The sequence below is a fragment of the Stegostoma tigrinum genome, chromosome 26 (genome assembly GCF_030684315.1).
Source record: "Stegostoma tigrinum isolate sSteTig4 chromosome 26, sSteTig4.hap1, whole genome shotgun sequence".
Taxonomy (NCBI): domain Eukaryota; kingdom Metazoa; phylum Chordata; class Chondrichthyes; order Orectolobiformes; family Stegostomatidae; genus Stegostoma; species Stegostoma tigrinum.
In genome coordinates this window covers 2,452,537-2,472,890 of record NC_081379.1, presented here as the reverse complement: position 1 = coordinate 2,472,890, position 20,354 = coordinate 2,452,537, and the positions used below count along the sequence as shown (strand labels likewise).

At 49.4% G+C, this 20,354-nt stretch overlaps 1 protein-coding gene across 3 annotated transcripts in view; it reads right to left on the bottom strand.

Moving 5' to 3' along the window:
- The window catches only part of ulk1b (unc-51 like autophagy activating kinase 1), a 104,021-nt gene that overhangs the window by 53,412 nt on the left and 30,255 nt on the right, over positions 1-20,354 (bottom strand). For all 3 annotated transcript variants that reach the window (XM_059654889.1, XM_059654890.1, XM_059654891.1), the window contains exons 6-13: positions 19,357-19,530; positions 17,048-17,121; positions 13,265-13,366; positions 7,506-7,564; positions 3,508-3,590; positions 2,786-2,836; positions 1,750-1,838; positions 105-270 (exon numbers count right to left, since the gene is read on the bottom strand). In XM_059654889.1, the coding sequence (XP_059510872.1) occupies positions 105-270; positions 1,750-1,838; positions 2,786-2,836; positions 3,508-3,590; positions 7,506-7,564; positions 13,265-13,366; positions 17,048-17,121; positions 19,357-19,530 (798 nt within the window). The remainder of the gene's footprint in view (positions 1-104; positions 271-1,749; positions 1,839-2,785; positions 2,837-3,507; positions 3,591-7,505; positions 7,565-13,264; positions 13,367-17,047; positions 17,122-19,356; positions 19,531-20,354) is intronic.

The following is a 20,354-nucleotide window of genomic DNA, read 5'->3' as shown; positions in this document are numbered from 1 at the left end:
TAAAAAAAACATTAGGTACAGCTCTGGGAGTAGTGGGGCGCAGTTTTGAGGGTGCTAGCCCCGGAGCGGGAACAATGTGAGGGTCTTGCAGAAAGCAGACTTACCAGAGTACTGTGTTGGGGTGTTGTAAGGCACCAACACAAAGTCATCGATGTCACAGGAGGAATTCTTGCTGCTGCTGCCACCTGAATCCACCTGAAGGAAGGCCGGGCTCTCCTGGGTGGGGGAAGCGAGGGCCTTCTCAGAGAGCTGCTGTACATCAGCTAGTGACTGGGTACAAAGGAGAGGAAATTGTTAAAGGGGGCACCTTCCACATCAACACTGACATCGCTTCAGTGACCCTTGGTGCAGGGGGTTGTCTGTCAGTGTGGATCCCCAGAACAACCAATATCAACATAATGAGAGGGGAAAGAGCTGTCACACTAGGGGCACCTGGAGATATTGCTGACAGTGTGATAGGTACAGACATGGGGTGATTACTGGAACACTAATCCAGGCAATGTGAGTTTTCATTCTGTTTATGTATTGTAGGACTCAGTAAATATACCTGTGAAGTTCACAGGATTCCCCCTATAGCTTGGAACCAGGCCATTCAGCCCATACCAAACCACATCCCACCCATACCCACCCCCCTGCTTTTCCCACAGCTAACCCACCTATCCCTGGACACTATGGGCATTTTATCATGGCCAACCCACTTTAACCTGTACATCTTTAGATGGTGGGAGGAAACCACAGGGACAACACGCAAACACCACACAGACAGCCAGCCACAGGTGGAACTGAACTGAGGTTCTCAAGGTTGTACAGCAGCAGTGCTGATCACCACGCCACCCAGCCACCCCAGGGTGTTAGAGCATCATAAAGATCACAAGTTCACTAATAACTTTTCGGGGTGGGAAGGTGCCATAAAACCACCAGAAATAGGAGCATTAGAAGACCATTCAGCCCATTGAGTCTGTATCACCATTCAGTACTATCATGGCTGAACTTAGGCTCAAAACTCCACCTTCCCACCTACTCCCCACATCCACCAAAAATCTGAGGCACCAAACATCTGCTCATCCCGGCCTTGATCAGCAGCATCCACAAGCCTCTGGGCACAGATACATGATGACCATCCCCCCACACCCCCCCAACCCCTTCACCAGCCGAGTGAAGCCATTTCTCCCCATTTCACTTCCTAGAAATTTATCCGCTAATCCTGATCCCACCCCCTCCCCCACCGCTGTGGTCCAGTTCTCTAACTGGGAGAGGGTGGGAGCAGCATTGTATCAATGTCCATCCTGTCCAGCTGCGTGAATGTTTCAGTGCAATCACCTCCACAGCCTGTAAACTCCCGGAGAATATGACCCATTTTCTCAGCCCCTTGTCATAGACCAGCCGTCTGATTCCAGGAACTAATTTAGCAAGCCTTTGTTGTACTATCTCTAATACAAGCGCTTAGTTCTTTCAAAAATGGAGATTAAACCCATGCACCTTCATCCTGGTCTTGTCCAGGCCCCGTAAGACTCTGTTACGCTTGTGCTTTGACTTTACTTCCTCACCTCTCCAACTTTGAGCCCATGGCCTCAGGTTCCTGCACACATGCCAGAGGTAGGCTCACTACCACCTCTTTCCCAAACTTCCACCTACCGTCCTTCCATCACCATCCCCAGCCCATTCCTCCCCACAACCCCCTCCTAGCCCACACCTCGCCCCAGCCCCCCACACTCTGCTGGAGAGCAGTGGGGGTTCATGTTGACTTACTGGAGATGAAGCTAGGTGGGAGGTGGAAGAACTGGTGCAGGAGCTGGTGGAGGCTGAGCTGGCATAGACTGGCATAGGCACTGGGGCAGCTGCGAGCAAACAGGAAAGGAGTGAGTGACCAACCTGCCATCAACATCGAAACGGTTGTATAAACACACAGCAGTTACCCAGCTTCATTCACAACATTCAGCACATAACCTGGCAATCGTTGCTACAGAGAGGTGATGGTCTAGTGGTGCTCCTGCTGGAGCAATAATCAAGAGACCCAGCTAATGTTCTGGGGGCCTGGGTTCAAATCCTACTGCAGCAGATGATGAATGTTTGAATTCAATAACTAAAGAGTCCAATGATGTAACTATTGCTGGGGGAAAAACTCATCAGGTTCACTAATGCTCTTTAGGGAAGGAAATCTCTCGTCTTTACCTGGTCTGGCCTACATGTGACTCCAGACACACAGCAATGTGGTTGACTTTTAACTGCCCTCTGGGCAATGAGCTGCTGGCCTAGCCAGTAACACTGAAATTTAAAAATAAAAGTCTTCAAAAGTTATCACCAAGTACAGAATATCTGGTCCATCGCATTGCTGCTTATGGGATCTTGCTATGTGTGAATTTTCTGCTGCATTTTGCTACATTGTCACAGGGGCTACTTTCCAAAAGTTCGCCTTTAGCTCCGAAATGTTTTTGGGACACCCTTAGTGCATGGCTGGCTCTATCAAAATGTATTTTTTAAAAGTTTCCCTCATCCTTTCTTTCCAAAAGCACCACTTGCTAAAGCTGTTTCTTGTTACAAGGGTTAGTGCCCCCACTTGTCAACTCCAACAGCACCCAGGGGTGCCACTGCGTTCTCAGTGTGACTGGCATTTGAAGTGCCCACAGTGGACTGACAATTGGGCGATACTGAATGACACGAGACGACCTTGAGGCCTAGAAATGGACAGCAGCTCAATCGAAGCACAGCCGACACTCTACAGCAAAACGTTGAGTCATTTCATGTCCTTGACCCACCAGCACAGGTCATCCCCTGCCCCACTTACATTTCTTCATGGAAGAACTGGCATCTAAAAACGGGTGATGAAAAAATTCACCTGTGGAAAGAAACACAATGGGGATAAGGAAGTCAACTGCATTGGGAAAGTGCTGGGGAAATGTTTTGTCAAAATCCATACGATCACAGATCAGCTTCCCGTTAAAACTGCTGCAAGATGTTACTGCAGAGAGAATGTGTGAGAGGAGCCAACGCTTTACTTCCAACTGTGTTGAGCACAAAAGCTGTGCTCTGATTGTAGAATTCAGTCACTGAGGAGTTAACAGGACTCCTAAATGAAGAGGAGGGGAGCTTTCAGCACTGAGATGGATTTCTAACCAGTAAGGGCATCGAGGGTTATAGGGATCACTGAGGGTGATCAGATCAGCCACGAAATGGCACAGCAGCCTGGTTAAAGATACAGACATATTACCATTCAGCTACATAGAACTTCAAACTGGTTAGTTCTCCCAAAGATATATCTGGATGGGTGGAGCTTCTCTCACAACATCATTTAACCCTTTCAGGTACTATGTGCCTTACGTAACATATTCTGAGATTGAGGGGTGTTTGAAATCGGAGGAATTAAGGGATACAGGAATAAGGCAAGACCGTGGAGCTGAGTTGGAGATCAGCCGCAATTGATCTTAACTCAGTGTTGGAACAAGTGGGGATGGGGGTGAATGGGTGATTCCTGATCCTACCCAGTGAAAGTGAAAGCTGATCACTTACTGAATTCCATGCGGTCTTTGTGGTTACGGAGTAGGAGACCCAGGAGTAAGTGACGCAGGTGGCTGGAAGTCTCTCTCGGAATGCTGTTGACAAGAGATAAAGCAAATGGCATGAGATGCAAATGCAAGCCCCAGTGTGACCCAAGAACTCTGGCCTGAATGGCCAGCTCACTCTTATATCTCATAATTCATCGCTGGGCTGTGCTTGAAACATACATTTCAATTCCATGGAAATGACAACGCAGAACCACAAACTACTGTGTCCCCTCCTACACATACATCATCTCTCCCAGTCCCTGACCCTGTCATTCCTTTATCTGTTTGTCCAGCTTGCCTTGAAGACAATCCCTACCATTCACCTCAACTACTCCCGTCTGGTAGCCAGTTTCACGTACCCACCATTTTTTAGAGAAATAAGTTTATCCTGAAACCACCTGGATTTAGTAATGACTGCCTTATATTTATCAACTCCAGTTTTGGAAATACCTCTCAAGTTGAAATATTTTACACACTCACAGTCGTTGACAGCACAGAAAGAGGCCACTCGACCCATCACATTCATGCTGGCAAATAAAGATGAGATTATATTAATCCCGCAGCCCTGGAGATGAAGGCAACCCAAGAGATTATCTAAGTATTTCTGATATGTTACAAGAGTTTCTGATTCACCATTCCTTTCAGGCTCGCACCACCCTCTGGATGAAAAAATTCTCCTCAAATCTCCATTAACCTTCTAGCCCATGCGTTAAATCTCTGTCCTCTGGGTAAAGACCTCACTACGAAAGGCAGTAAGTCTCTCCCTATCGATCCTATCTATGCCCCTCATAATCTTACACACCTCTATCAGGCCCACGCTCAACCTTTGCTACTCTGAGGAAAACAACCCCAGTCTCTCCAATCTCTCCTCACAGCTCAGACCCTTGCTCCAGCCCAGGCAGTATCCTGATAAATCTCCTCTGCGTCCCCTCCAGTGCAATCCCATCCTTCTTACAGTGTGGTGACCGGAATGGCACACAGTACTTCCACTGTGACCAAACCAGCGTTTTATACAGTTCCAGCATAGCCACCTGCTCTAGGGGCGGCACGGTGGCTCAGTGGTTAGCACTGCTGCCTGTCAGTGCCAGGGACCCGGGTTCGATCCCAGCCTCGAGTGACTGTCCGTGTGGAGTTTGCACATTCGCCCCATGTCTGCGTGGGTTTCCTCCCAAGGTCCAAAGAAGTGCAGGTTAGGGTGGATTGTTCATGCTAAATTGCCTGTGATGTGCAGGATGGATAAGGGGGAGGGGGTAGTTTGGGTGGAATGCTCCTCTTAGGAGTGTTACTTAGGTGCGGACCTGGTGGGCCAAATGGCATCTTTCTGCACTGCAGGGAATCTATGCCTTGGCTAATGGACTTAAGTATCCTGTATGGCTTCTTAACCACCTTATCTCCCTATGCCTGTGGACAGTCACACTAAGGCCCCTCTAACCTTCAGTATTTACCAGGGTCCTATCACTCAGCAGGGGTATGAACTGCAGCAGGATATCAATGGACTGTGCAGAGCAGTGGTATCCTGTGGTGCGTAACTCACCTCCTCAGGAGAGCTATATCAGACTTGGACACATATTGGATAGCCTTACAGAAGGATAGAGGACTCCTGTCTATACTGTCTGCTACAGCAGCTGGTCACAGCGAGGTTCCCTTTAGTTTTAGTCCAGTGAAAGGTCAGAGAGCAGCAATATCACCCCCTCCTCTGCCCAGGGTCGAGTGGCAATGGGTAGCTCAGAACATTCCATCAGAAATCATCTCGTTACAGTCAACCCCTTCCCACCCTCCATCCAACCCTACACCCATCCTCCCATCCCATCCTTCAGACCTCAACCCTGCCTATTCCCCACCCCCTCCCACTCTACTCCACACCCGCTCCTACTCCACTCCCCACCCCCTCCCTTTCCCCACCTCCTCCCACTTTACTCCCCACCCCTTCCTACTCCACTCTCCAACCCCTCCTATTCCCCACCCCCTCCCACTCCACTCTCCATACCCCTCCTACTCTAAGACTGCAGTTTCCCAATGTGGCCTGCTCCCATCTTCCAGGTCAGCGAGACGAGGAGACAGAAGTTTCACAGTCGTATCCCTTGGGGAGCAGGGTAAAAAGATTTACCCCGTCCCCTTGGATTTCAGGCCTGGTAATGTCCTAAAGGCAGGGGCTGGAGGAACACACTCAGTTTGAGGGATGTAGGGACAGGAGGAGGTGACAGAGTTAGGGAGGGGGTGTAGGGGCAAGAGTGGTTTATAGATTTAGGGAGGGCTGTGCGGGCTGGAGGGTGTTACAGAGATGGGGGGGCTGTAGGGGCTGGAGGGTGTTACAGACATAGGGAGGGGTGTACGGCCTGGAGGGGGCTATAGGGATAGGGAGGGGTGTAGGGGGCTATAGGGATAGGGAGGGATGTAGGGGGTTACAGGGATGGGGAGGAGTGTGGGAGTTACAGGGATGGGGAGGGGTGTAGAGGGTTACAGGGATGGGGAGGGGTGTAGGAGGCTATAGGGATGGGGAGGTGTGTGGGGGGCTACAGGGATGGGGAGGGGTGTGGGGGTATAGGGATAGGGAGGAGTGTAGGGGGCTATAGGGATGAGGAGGGGTGTAGGGGGCTATAGGGATGGGGAGGGGTGTGGGGGCTACAGGGATGGGGAGGGGTGTGGGGGTATAGGGATAGGGAGGGGTGTAGGGGGCTATAGGGATGAGGAGGGGTGTAGGGGGCTATAGGGATGGGGAGGGGTGTGGGGGTATAGGGATAGGGAGGGGTGTAGGGGGCTATAGGGATGAGGAGGGGTGTAGGGGGCTATAGGGATGGGGAGGGGTGTGGGGGCTACAGGGATGGGGAGGGGTGTAGGGGGCTACAGGGATGGGGAGGGGTGTAGGGGGCTACAGGGATGGGGAGGGATGTAGGGGGTTACAGGGATAGGGAGGGGTGTAGGGGGCTACAGGGATGGGGAGGGGTGTAGGGGGTTACAGGGATGGGGAGGGGTGTAGGGGGCTACAGGGATGGGGAGGGGTGTAGGGGGCTACAGGGATGAGGAGAGGTGTAGGGGGTTACAGGGATGGGGAGGGGTGTAGAGGGTTACAGAAATAGGGAGGGGTGTAGGGGGCTACAGGGATGGGGAGAGGTGTAGGGGGTTACAGGGATGGGGAGGAGTGTGGGGGTTACAGGGATGGGGAGAAGTGTAGGGGGTTACAGGGATGGGGAGGAGTGTGGGGGTTACAGGGATGGGGAGGAGTGTAGGGGGTTATAGGGATGGGGAGGGGTGTAGGGGGTTATAGGGATAGGAAGGGGTGTAGGGGGTTACAGAAATAGGGAGGGGTGTAGAGGGTTACAGGGATGGGGAGGGGTGTAGGAGGCTATAGGGATGGGGAGGTGTGTGGGGGTATAGGGATAGGGAGGGGTGTAGGGGGCTATAGGGATGGGGAGGTGTGTGGGGGTATAGGGATGGGGAGGGGTGTGGGGGGGCTATAGGGATAGGGAGGGGTGTAGAGGGTTACAGAAATAGGGAGGGGTGTAGGGGGCAATAGGGATAGGGAGAGGTGTGGGGGGCTATAGGGATGGGGAGGGGTGTGGGGGGGCTATAGGGATAGGGAGGGGTGTGGGGGGCTATAGGGATAGGGAGGGGTGTAGGGGGTTATGGGGATGGGGAGGGGTGTAGGGGGTTATGGGGATGGGGAGGGGTGTAGGGGTGTACACAGGATTGGAATATTCAACTTGGTGATAATATACCTCCAACAGCCTAAGATATCGGAAAGTGATCTAGTGATCGCAGGATAGAGATTCCAGCCTAAATATTCGACATTGATAAGCTGTTAGCTCATCCCATCCAAAAGGCACTAGTTCCCTGTGGGAATGCAGTTCAGTGCCAAGCTGTGTCTGACTGGCACTGAATAGTTCCAGCAACGTGTGAGGAGAAGCATTTGTAAATATAGCAAACACAAGCTCACGGAAACATCCAGAAACACACATGGCTTACTTTGGTACAAGGTTTTTGTTCTTCTCGTAGAGTAGCCGAAGGTTCTGTGGACTGTTGGCCTGGAACAGAAAATGTCAGTTACTTTCATCCAACAGAAACACACGGGGCCCTCAGCTGCACGAAAGCTTACACCGCTCTTCACACTGACAGAAACATCGCTGCATTTATATCGCAGCTTTAACATAGTTATGAACACTCTGAGGTGCACGACAGATGTGCTGTTAGGAAAAATAACAACCCCCTAATCAAAGCAGGAGATTATTAGGGAGCGGTGACCGAAAGGGAGTTTTTAAGGAGCGTATTAAAGGTGACGACATCTGGACTAGTGTATACAGTACTGGTCTCCCTATTTAAGGATGGAAATGAATTAGGTGCAGTTTGGAATAATACCTGGAATAAGTGGGTTGTCTTAGGCCAGGGGTTTAGAGGAAAAGACAGAGAATGATCAGTGGACAGAGAGTGGGTGGAGAGAGAGTCGGGGTGGAGTGGGTAGTGAGTGGGACAGAAAGCAGGGGGAGAGAGAGTGGGGGTGGAGTGGGTAGTGAGTGGGACGGAAAGCGGGTGTAGAGAGAGTGGGGGTGGAGTGGGTAGTGAGTGGGACAGAAAGCGGGTGGAGAGAGAGTCGGGGTGGAGTGGGTAGTGAGTGGGACGGAAAGCGGGTGAGAGGGTAGTGAGTGGGACAGAAAGCGGGTGTAGAGAGAGTGGGGGTGGAGTGGGTAGTGAGTGGGACGGAAAGCGGGTGAGAGGGTAGTGAGTGGGACAGAAAGCGGGTGTAGAGAGAGTGGGGGTGGAGTGGGTAGTGAGTGGGACAGAAAGCAGGGGGAGAGAGAGTGGGGGTGGAGTGGGTAGTGAGTGGGACAGAAAGCGGGTGTAGAGAGAGTGGGGGTGGAGTGGGTAGTGAGTGGGACGGAAAGCGGGTGAGAGGGTAGTGAGTGGGACAGAAAGCGGGTGTAGAGAGAGTGGGGGTGGAGTGGGTAGTGAGTGGGACAGAAAGCAGGGGGAGAGAGAGTGGGGGTGGAGTGGGTAGTGAGTGGGACAGAAAGCGGGTGTAGAGAGAGTGGGGGTGGAGTGGGTAGTGAGTGGGACGGAAAGCGGGTGAGAGGGTAGTGAGTGGGACAGAAAGCGGGTGTAGAGAGAGTGGGGGTGGAGTGGGTAGTGAGTGGGACAGAAAGCAGGGGGAGAGAGAGTGGGGGTGGAGTGGGTAGTGAGTGGGACAGAAAGCAGGGGGAGAGAGAGTGGGGGTGGAGTGGGTAGTGAGTGGGACAGAAAGCGGGTGTAGAGAGAGTGGGGGTGGAGTGGGTAGTGAGTGGGACAGAAAGCAGGGGGAGAGAGAGTGGGGGTGGAGTGGGTAGTGAGTGGGACAGAAAGCGGGTGTAGAGAGAGTGGGGGTGGAGTGGGTAGTGAGTGGGACGGAAAGCGGGTGAGAGGGTAGTGAGTGGGACAGAAAGCGGGTGTAGAGAGAGTGGGGGTGGAGTGGGTAGTGAGTGGGACAGAAAGCAGGGGGAGAGAGAGTGGGGGTGGAGTGGGTAGTGAGTGGGACAGAAAGCGGGTGTAGAGAGAGTGGGGGTGGAGTGGGTAGTGAGTGGGACGGAAAGCGGGTGAGAGGGTAGTGAGTGGGACAGAAAGCGGGTGTAGAGAGAGTGGGGGTGGAGTGGGTAGTGAGTGGGACGGAAAGCGGGTGAGAGGGTAGTGAGTGGGACAGAAAGCGGGTGTAGAGAGAGTGGGGGTGGAGTGGGTAGTGAGTGGGACAGAAAGCGGCTGGAGAGAGAGTGGGGGTGGAGTGGGTAGTGAGTGGGACAGAAAGCGGGTGTAGAGAGAGTGGGGGTGGAGTGGGTAGTGAGTGGGACAGAAAGCGGGTGAGAGGGTAGTGAGTGGGACAGAAAGCGGGTGTAGAGAGAGTGGGGGTGGAGTGGGTAGTGAGTGGGACGGAAAGCGGGTGTAGAGAGAGTGGGGGTGGAGTGGGTAGTGAGTGGGACGGAAAGCGGGTGTAGAGAGAGTCGGGGTGGAGTGGGTAGTGAGTGGGACGGAAAGCGGGTGTAGAGAGAGTGGGGGTGGAGTGGGTAGTGAGTGGGACAGAAAGCGGGTGTAGAGAGAGTGGGGGTGGAGTGGGTAGTGAGTGGGACGGAAAGCGGGTGTAGAGAGAGTCGGGGTGGAGTGGGTAGTGAGTGGGACAGAAAGCGGGTGTAGAGAGAGTGGGGGTGGAGTGGGTAGTGAGTGGGACGGAAAGCGGGTGTAGAGAGAGTGGGGGTGGAGTGGGTAGTGAGTGGGACAGAAAGCGGGTGGAGAGAGAGTGGGGGTGGAGTGGGTAGTGAGTGGGACGGAAAGCGGGTGTAGAGAGAGTGGGGGTGGAGTGGGTAGTGAGTGGGACAGAAAGCGGGTGGAGAGAGAGTCGGGGTGGAGTGGGTAGTGAGTGGGACGGAAAGCGGGTGTAGAGAGAGTGGGGGTGGAGTGGGTAGTGAGTGGGACAGCGACATCTGCCTCAACATCATTTGCCTGGGAAAAGTTACACATTCTTTCCACATACTGGGCTTCCACAGCAAAACCAAACGAGTCAAGCTTCCCAGATAATGGTGTGATAGCAGAAATGCTTATCCTAACTCCAAGATGACCGTTGTGGGTGAATTTCTTCGGAAGCGTGCTTTATTCGTGTCGGCACTGAAATAACTCCACAGAGGCTGGCATCCTGTCACCAAGTCCAGCTTTGTTTACACATGGAGAGTCCTTGACACTGACCCAGCTCCCTCAGGGCCAGCTCTCCCAGCTTTCAGAGGTTCCTGAAATGATTGTAATGCTTCCGCTGGTTTACAAGAGCAATAGTCTGCCTTTACATAAGAAAAGCTCTCTGACTTGTCCATTTGATGTCACAGTTTGCAGCAACTGCTGAAGAAGAATAAACAACCTTCCTTCAGGTTTACACTGCAGCGAACAGAGAGAGGTTCTGAACTTGAGGCAATCCAATAACTTCTCCTTTGTACACATGCTCAGGCTGTTCAGTTACCAGGCAGCCAATCACACAGCTGTTGCCAGGCAGAAGGCCTTTGTCATCGATACCTCACCATTGATCCAATTAGCCACTGTACCAACTACGGTTCCATCTGCATCCGACCCCTTGACTCTGCAAACCACAGCTTAAACAAGGGGCTATGTAAGGACTGCTTACAGTGTCAGGTTTCATCTCTCAAATAATGCAGCAATCCTTTGTTTTAAAGCAGTTCTTTTCTCATATCAGTTCGCAATTGGAAATGCAGAAAAATAAAACAACACAGCCTTTACAATATTCACCCCAACGACACAGTCTGTATCATATGCAGCCCAAAGGGAAGGTGCGGTCTCAGTTTAACATCTCAGTTGAAAGGCAGCACCTCTGACAGGGCAACGCTCCCTCAGTATTCCCTAGGATTTCTGCACAAGTTTCTGGAGTGGGGCTTGAACCCGCGATCTTTCTGATGATTAGTGGGTATGAGATTTTTTTTTCTAACATGGCCCTTCCCCATCTTTCTGCTTTGAGAGTCTCCAACAGTTCTCAGTCTGTCTGATGCAAGTTTTACGAAATGAATAAAATGAATATTAAATGCAGGAACCCTGACTGAAGGAAAAACGGTTTAGTTTGCTGCTTTCAAAATATTTTTAAGTCGCAGAGCTGGCCTATTCGGGCTGAGTCATATCACTCTCTTTGCATAGAGAGAGAGAAACTAAACAAGTTTCAGGACATTCGCTGTGAACAAGAGCTATTACTTCACTTCCTCTCTCAGTGATACAGCCAGAAGCTAATTCCATGGGTCTTAACTTCACACAAAAAAGCCTCATTCTTGCCTCCCTCTCACATTGTTAGAATCAGGAGTGCTAATAGCAGAGGCACTGGAATGGGCAATATCAGTGAACAGCAGACTCAGTGATCAGGAAAGTCAACGTTTCAGGCTGAAGCCCTTTGTCAGAATTGGGTGGGGGGGGAAACCCAGAAGCAAAGAGGGAGGGGGTGGGGCTGGAGGGAGGGTAGGTGAGATGGAGATAGGTCAATGCAGGTAGAGGCTTATTGCATTCAGTTAATGGGAAGGGTGGAGCAGATAGGGGAGCCAGACTACGGACAGGTTGTGGGGTGGTGGGGTGGGGGGGGGGGCGAGGAGAGATTTAAGCTGGTGAAGTCAATACTGAGGCCATTGGGCTATAAGCTCCCAAAGTGAAGTATTAGGTGTTGTTCCAAGATAATAAAATGTGAGGCTGGATGAACACAGCAGGCCAAGCAGCATCTCAGGAGCACAAAAGCTGACGTTTCGGGCCTAGACCCTTCATCAGAGAGGGGGATGGGGAGAGGGAACTGGAATAAATAGGGAGAGAGGGGGAGGCGGACCGAAGATGGAGAGTAAAGAAGATAGGTGGAGAGAGTATAGGTGGGGAGGTAGGGAGGGGATAGGTCAGTCCAGGGAAGCCGTCTTCCCTGGACTGACCTATCCCCTCCCTACCTCCCCACCTATACTCTCTCCACCTATCTTCTTTACTCTCCATCTTCGGTCCGCCTCCCCCTCTCTCCCTATTTATTCCAGTTCCCTCTCCCCATCCCCCTCTCTGATGAAGGGTCTAGGCCCGAAACGTCAGCTTTTGTGTTCCTGAGATGCTGCTTGGCCTGCTGTGTTCATCCAGCCTCACATTTTATTATCTTGGAATTCTCCAGCATCTGCAGTTCCCATTATCTCTATTAGGTGTAGTTCCTCCTGTTTATGTTTGGCCTCACTCTGACATGTCAGTACGGGCGTGGGAGGGGGAGTTAAAGGGGATGGCATCTGGAAGGTCGGGTTAGTTGATGCGTGTAGAGCTCAGATGCTCTTTAAACCGGTCCCCGAGTCTGTGTTTGGTCTCCCCGATATAGAGATGTTGGCTTCTCTGATCCCCAGATGCTGTCTGGCTTGCTGTGCTCCTCCAGCTCATTTATTGAGTCTAGCTTCCAGCATCTGCAGTCCTTACTGTCTCCAACTCAGCCATCAGTGGGCAGTTCACAGATTCTTTTTCTTACTTCCTCCCTCTGTTGTTCAAGAAGAAATTTTAATCATCTAAATAAGACCACAACAAATTGCAAACTGCATTCCATGGCAACCACAAGTCAAAAAGTACTTCTTTGAATGTAAGGTAGTCTGGGACATTGCAAGACTACTTAAGGCTCTACATAAATGCAAGTTTTTCTTTCTCCCACATTCCAGGAAATGTGCCCGTAACTGGTTGTGTTAGAACTTGTATCTCTACAGTCCATGGTATTGCCTCAGGGAACCTTTGATCACTCAGAAATAGAAAAGGCAGGTGAATACTTTAAGCATTTTTGGACATTTTGCAGTTGAAATGTCAGCCATGGTGTTGCCAATCTCTTCTACAACATATTCCTGGAGATGATCAACTCCTTACCTTCTGTGTCTAACTGCCCTGGCCTCACAAATGACTGGTTCTCCAACCTGTCCATCGTCACCTTCCCAACCAATTAGAGGGTCAATGGCCTCTTTGTTACCTGGTTGGATGACTCTTGACTGTTCAACAAACAGCGTTAGTGTGCCAGCAATATTTTCGGAATTTCGAAGCAAAAAGTGTACAAGGAATCTTTTTGGAAGGAGATATTTTTAATGCGCCTTTCAGATTTTCTCCCTGTGTAGCAACACCCCTTGGATTAACATTTGATTTCTAGACGCTCCAGGCCAATCCAGGAGTCGGCAACTTGAGCCCAGGCCCATGTGTCCAACAAAACAAAGGTGGTGGTGAGGAGTGGGAGGGGGCCTTACCTGGAAAGGGGCTTTGCCAGTCAGGCACTGGTATACAATAGTTCCAATACTCCACAGGTCGGCCTTAGCATCGTAATGTTGGGACATGATGACTTCTGGGGCCTGGTGACCAAAGGCCAGACAAGAGTTAAGATCATGAAAAACTTAAGAACTAGGAGCAGGAGTGGGCTATTCAGCCCCTCGAGCCTGCTCCAACATGTAATACGATCATGGTTGATCTTGTGTCGGCCTCAACTTCACTTTCTTTCTCATTCCCTATAACCCTGCAAACCATTATCGATTAAATACCTGGGTATCTCCTCCTCCATTTTACTTGCACTCTGGGCTAATGAATTCTGCACGTTCATGACCCTTTGAGAGAATTAATTTGTCCCCATCTCTGTTTTAGATCTGCCTCTCCTTATCCTAAAGCTATAGTCTCTCGTTCCAGCTTGTTCCACACGAGGAAACGTACTCTCTACGCCTACTTTGTCAATATTCTTTAGCATCTTATTCGCCTCAATTAGATCTCCTCTTGTTTTTCTAAACTCTAGTGCGTACAGGCCTAAACTGCTCAATCTCTCTTCATAAAACAAACCTCCTCATCTCTGGATTGAATAGTTGAAAGTTAGAATTGAGCAAAAACACACTGATAATCCCGATTTCTTCAGAAAAATTGTTTAGTTGTGGACGTAGAAATGGGGTGGATGGAAGAGGAGTTTAATACATGGGAGCCTAGTTACAACATTGAAAGGACCAACTGCAGCAAGAGCAGGCCATTTGGCCCCTTTGAGCCTGCACTGCCATTCATTTTGATGGCGGTCATCCTAACTTTGTTCACCCTCTTTACTCTACTCCAACCAAAAACTGTCGACTGTAAGTTGTGAGAAGTCAAACAGTGTCCAGTATCTAAGGCCTTTGAGTCCTGGAGGGAATGAAGCTCAATACCACCCAGAGATTACACAAGTTCAAAAAGTGTCAAATTAACGGGTTAGGTAAATTTGGAGTGTATTCCCTTGAATTTACCAAGTGATGGGATGATTGTGTTTTGACAAAGATTCATTCCTGGGACATGGGCATCACTAGCTGGCCCAGCATTTATTGTCTGTCCCTAGTTGCCTCCTTGAGAAGGTGGTGGTGAGCTGTCTTCTTGAACCGCTGCAGTCGATGGGGGTGTAGCTACAGACCATAAGGTAATTGATTCAGCTTGTTTAAACATTTAGAAAGATTTGCTCGGTGGGTAGAGGGGGCTGTTGTGGCGCAGTGGCAGTGTCCCTATCTCTGGGCAGGGAGGTCCGTACGTATGCCTCACCTACTCTGGAATTATTTCATAACACTTATGAACAGGTTAGTTGGAAAATATCTAGGGCAAACCAATCAGGAGTGTGAGGGCATTATTTTACATCGAGAGCTGGGCCAGTGCAGACCAAAAATCAGAAATGCACAATTGGGTAACAGAAATCCAAAATGTCTCACATTGATGTTTATGGGTGTCTTTCTTTCTGAAAGTCAGCTGCTCCACTTTCTACAACAGTCATGGCAACTAAAGAAAATTAAAATTATTTTCTTTGAGGTAAAGCACCTCGGAAGAAGGTCATGATAGGGGCAGGCGAAATGCATGCGCTTATGGACTGAACGCATGACGGAGAGCATGGCCCTCACAAGATGTACAGAACACCTCACTGATCCACTGCCCCTGCACAGTTTTGTTGTCTAATCAGTGGTTTGTGTGTTTAAACTGGTAAACAAGGCCAGCTGATGTTTTCCTAATGATTCATAATGACCTGTTACAGTATCTGAGGAAGAGTTACATCAGCCAGAGCACACTCCTCCCATGATTCACAACTTGAGCAAAAGGTTATACTATTTGCTTCCTGGAAAGTTTTCATTACGCCTGCAATGGCACAGTTGCATCAGAAATGTTGATGTTTGTTCTTCATTAACTGTGTCACAACAATGTATTCTCAATTCTTTACCCCTTCATTCTGTTCCAGGACGTGGGCTTCTCTGGCAAGGCCAGTGATTGTAGCCTATCCCTAATTACCCACCAAGTGAGTGGCTTGCCAGGGTCATTCCACAGGGCAGTTAAGAGTCAACCACATTACACTGTGGGCCTGGAGTCACATGTAAGCCAGATTGGGTAAAGACAGCAGATTTCCCTCCCTTAAGGTCATTAGCGACCCAGGTGGGTTTTCACAATAATGTATATTGTGGCACAGATACTGAGAAGTGCCACGTCAGGTCACGTGGTGGCTCGGTGGTTAGCACTGCTGCCTCACAGCGCCAGGGAATGATCCAACCCTCGGGCGACTGTCTGTGTGGAGTGTGCATATTCTCCTTGTGTCTGTGGGGGTTTCCTCCGGCACTCCGGCTACCTCCCATGGTCCAACAAAATGCAGGATGGGATGCTCTTCAGAGGGTCAGTGCAGACCTGATGGGCTGAATGGCCCGCTTCCCTTCTACCAGCCGTGATTTATTGAATGGTGGAGCAGGTTCAGGAGGCTGAATGGCCTCCCCTGTTCCTTTCTCTGATTGTCTTATTGACTAAATGCTGATACGCACATCACACAAAGATGCATGGTACAATCCGGCAAACAACACTTTTCACTGTAACTCGGCACATGGGACAACAGTCAAACAGACACACTCCCCTGGGATGGGAGATGTAGAGAAGGCAGCTCCGAGGAATTCCCAACCGAGGTGGGCAATAAATGCTGGGCCTGGCCAGCATTGTCCTCAACCCATGAAGGAATAATAAAATAAAATCTACAGGCTGTGTTTTCCTAAACTTCCCACGACATGGCACTGATAATTCACTGATCAGATTACTGGGTGGGAACAAGATGAGGTATTATTATTTCAGCCGCTCCTGTGTTATCAGTGCCATCAGGGTGATGCACACTCAGTAGCCCCAGCCCAATGATATTGTTATTTCGGATTCTCCAGCATCTGCAGTTCCCATTATCTCTGTATCTGGGAAGTCTGCGTTTATTTATCCAATGATCACGCTGTGTGCAAATTGAGCACTGCACTTATTACATTACAACAATGACGGCACATCAAAACCAATTCAAATGTTTGTAAATGAAATGAAAGTCTTTCTATCTAATGGGCCATCAGTGAATGTTCAGGAAAGCTAACAAATTTCTTTGATAACAAAGTGTGAAGCTGGATGAGCACAGCAGGCCAAGCAGCATCTCAGGAGCACAAAAGCTCCTGATGAAGGGTCTAGGCCCGAAACGTCAGCTTTTGTGCTCCTGAGATGCTGCTTGGCCTGCTGTGTTCATCCAGCTTCACACTTTGTAATCTTGGATTCTCCAGCATCTACAGCTCCCATTATCCCTAACAAATTTCTTTCACTTGTTTCTCTTTTAGCTGTAATCAAAGCAAAATCCTGCAGATTCTGAAAATGCTGGAGAAACTCAACAGATCTGGCAGCATCTGCAGAGAGAAAGCACAGTCAATATTTCCAGTCCAGTGACTCACTTAACAAACATTAATTCTATTTCGCTTTCTATGGATGTAAAGACTTTGAAAAGTGAGTCACTGGACCAAAACACTACCTCTGCTTTCCCCCAACAGATGCTGCCACACCTGCTGAGTTTCTCCAGCAACTTCTGCTTTGATTTCTTTTGGCTAAAACTTTTCTTTCAATATCTTCACATGCTTTGAAACTAAAAATGTCAAGCTGTTGTGGTGAGATTGAAAAGCACATTCTCTGGATGATAAGACCAGCAAATTAATTAATTGATGACCAAACATCAAGAACAAGCCAACTGAGAAATCCCTCAGGACGGTACTCACCATATACATGGGGGATCCACACAATGTTGCTGCTAACATGTTGGTCTGTAAATAGCGAGCGAAGCCAAAGTCAGCTGTGAACGGGGGAGGGTGTAAGGAGTGAGAATTATTGCCAAAGCAAGCCTGCATTGTGTTTGCAATTCAAACATTACAACAGTCTATCAACCAAGTAACACAAAGCTGTATGTTTAGAGAACAGTGTTATCAAGGCAATAATTTCTTTCAATTGGAAGCGAATGGTTAAGTCATTTGGATTAATTGTTATCATCATGAAGCGGTCACCAGCAAATCCTTTGGACTGCTCTGGAGTTGTGTGATGTTTCACCTTGTGCACAAAGTTGTGAGAATGAGAAAAAAAACAAGTTGCAAAATCACCGCGGTATTAAAAAACTGGCTCTCCTCTTCCTTTTCACTGGGGCAGGAGGGGGGCAGATTCCACGTCTCAAGTACTGGGGAGGACAGGAGGACTTCTGATCGGGTGGGAATATGGTGTGTGTGTGTGAGAGACACTACCACTATGCCACGTATGTAGGATTAGTATTGAAGGTAAAGGGGCCATAATCCGGGCCATGCGACTGCTCTCTCAGAGTCAGAGAGATGACTGGTGGTGGTTTAACCTGAGGATCCCCACACCTTGAAAAGGGGAAGAGAATCCTTCAGGGTAACCTCAAGTTCCATGGGAATTGAACCCTCTTCTATTGGCATCACTCTGCACGGCAAGCACGGCAAGAGCAGTAAGGCTGATGTTTTGGGCCTAGACCTTTCATCTGATGAAGGGTCTAGGCCTGAAATGTCAGCCTTCCTGCTTGACCTGCTGTGTTCATCCATCTCTACACCTTGTTATCTCGGGTTCTCCAGCATCTGCAGTTCCTATTATCCCAGGGAGAGAGTCCTGCCCTGGGATCTATATTTTCCTGCTGATGCCACCATTGCAGTATTTCAGCCAATTAGCATTGACATCAAAGCAATCCGCAGGCTCTCTCTCCCCTGGTATAAATTGGTGCTCCCTGTGAAATTTGGCACTCTTGCTTTTGCTCTGGTGAATGGAAGACAAACAACCTGGCTGCGTCTTCAGTGAGATCACTGGGAGAGCTCTGTTCAGAGAGAAGGCATGATTGCGGGGGTCAACAACAGTGCGGAGGATGGGGATAACCGATACATTGACTGTAACCCCTCCAGCATCAGGGGTGAAAAGCTCAGTTGGTTGAGGGGAGATGTGAGAAGTGGTGAGGAAGGAAATGAGATGATGTTAAAACTCTCATCAATGGGCTGGGTTAATTTGCTTTTCCTCAGAGGGCTGCGGTTCCTAATCATGAGGAGGAACATGGTGTCAGAAAAGGACAGCTAGGTTCTCTCTGGCAGAAAGAACCACTTGATTGCGTAACCAAGGAAAATACTAAGAGTAGGAGAGGAAGCCATCACACTTCCATTTCAGGCAGAAAACTGGCTTCTAGTTCCAAAAAGAAGCTAAATTTCTCATTGGCTGAAGCGAAACTCACAGCTTTCATTGAATCTGCCCCAAAACTGGTTGGTTCTGATTATTTACGAATCGTTTTCTGTTTATATCATGAAGCCTCCCATCAATACCCTCCCATCAATAAGCATTCTTCTTTCAATCCACATTAAATATGGAAAGGGAGGCAACTGACAGACTTCAGACAAGCTGGGAAAGAAGGTCAGTTTGTATTTCTGTAGCACCGTTAACTTAGTAAAAATGCCACAAAACATTTCATCACAGTGTCAATATTCTGGCCCCTCTGGAGATATGAGAGGCTCCAGGAGGGCACTATTGGAGAAGGGAGGGTAGAGAGGCTCCAGGAGAGCGTGCTAGAGCTCGGGCAGCTGAAGGCACGGCCGCTAATAGCTGGGGGGATAAAAATCAAGTATGCAAGAGGTCAGGCTTAGAGAGCTACAGAGGTCGCAAAGAGTTGTGGGAGGTAATAGAAATGGGGGAGGGGGGGAAAACGAGGTGACAGGCCATGGACGGAGTGGAAATCGTGCACGGGAATTGTAGGATTGAGTTGCCTCTGAGCCAGAGCTCACAGATACAGTGACTGAATGGAATTTGGTGCAAGTTAGATATGGGCAGGGAGGGCTCAGACTTAGAAACTGAGCATCAAAATACTGACTTATAGTGCGCAGGATGTCAGTGAAATGTAAAATATGTCAAAGAGACAGTCGGTGAATTGTGAGTTCACTTGGGCTGTACTTGGGTTTTGTCCTTGCAATCTCGAACTGTAGGGAGCGAAGGAAGTTGTCGGTCACTGTTGACCTGTACCATGGTGAACACAGCCACGTGGGACTCTCACCTATCTTAATCCGGATATTGCTGGGGTTGGATTTACGGCCTGCTGTGCAAGATAGCAGGATGTTCTGGGGCTTCAGGTCACGATGGATGACCCCCTTGCTGTGTAACATCTTCATGGCGCCAGCTATCTGCTGCAGGAACAGTCGGATGGTGTCCTCACTGAGGGTCCCCTTTGCTGGAAAGGAAACGCAATGCCAGGCATTTAAGCCAGTGGGAAAACATGCTCGTCAATTCACAGCAGCTGAAATGAGTCACTGGGATAGACTGCATTGTGCTCTGGGATTGTACTGTGCTCAGCTTCCACATCACACCCTCTAATCCTATTAGCATGTCTGTGCCAACCATTCCCTTTGCTACTATGGCATTTAAAGTTGCTTTAGGCTAAAATAGCTACTTCTAATCACCAAAGCTCTAAAGCAGACTCCTCACACACACCAGCACAGTGCATTTTCTCTGCATTAATCTCCTGTCACCACCTTAAATGTCCTAACTTACAAAGCGATTCTTCAATTTTTATCAGAGACAAGTAACATTTACAATGTACAGGTGCAAGGCAATGGTCTCTAGGAGAGAGGTGAACCATTAGACACTCAATAGCATTCCCATGGCTGAACCCCCCCATCACCAAAGCCCTGGATATCACCTCTGACCAGCAACTCAACTGGACCAGCCATTTAAATACTGCGGTAACAAGTCAGACTCTGGGAACGGTGTGATGAGTAACTCATCTCCTGACTCCCCAAAGCCCATCCCACCATCTCCCAGGCACAAGTGTGATGGAATACTCCCCACTTGCCCTGAATGGGTGCAGCTCCAACAACACTCAAGAAGCTTAACACCATCCAGGATAAAGCAGCCCCCGTTTGATTGATGCTACATCCACTCCCCCCACCACCGGGGCTCAGTAGCAGCAGTGTGTCCTCGACAAGATGCACTGCAGAAATTTCTTTCCTTCAACAGCATCTTCTAAAACCCTGAACACATCTACCTTGAAGGACA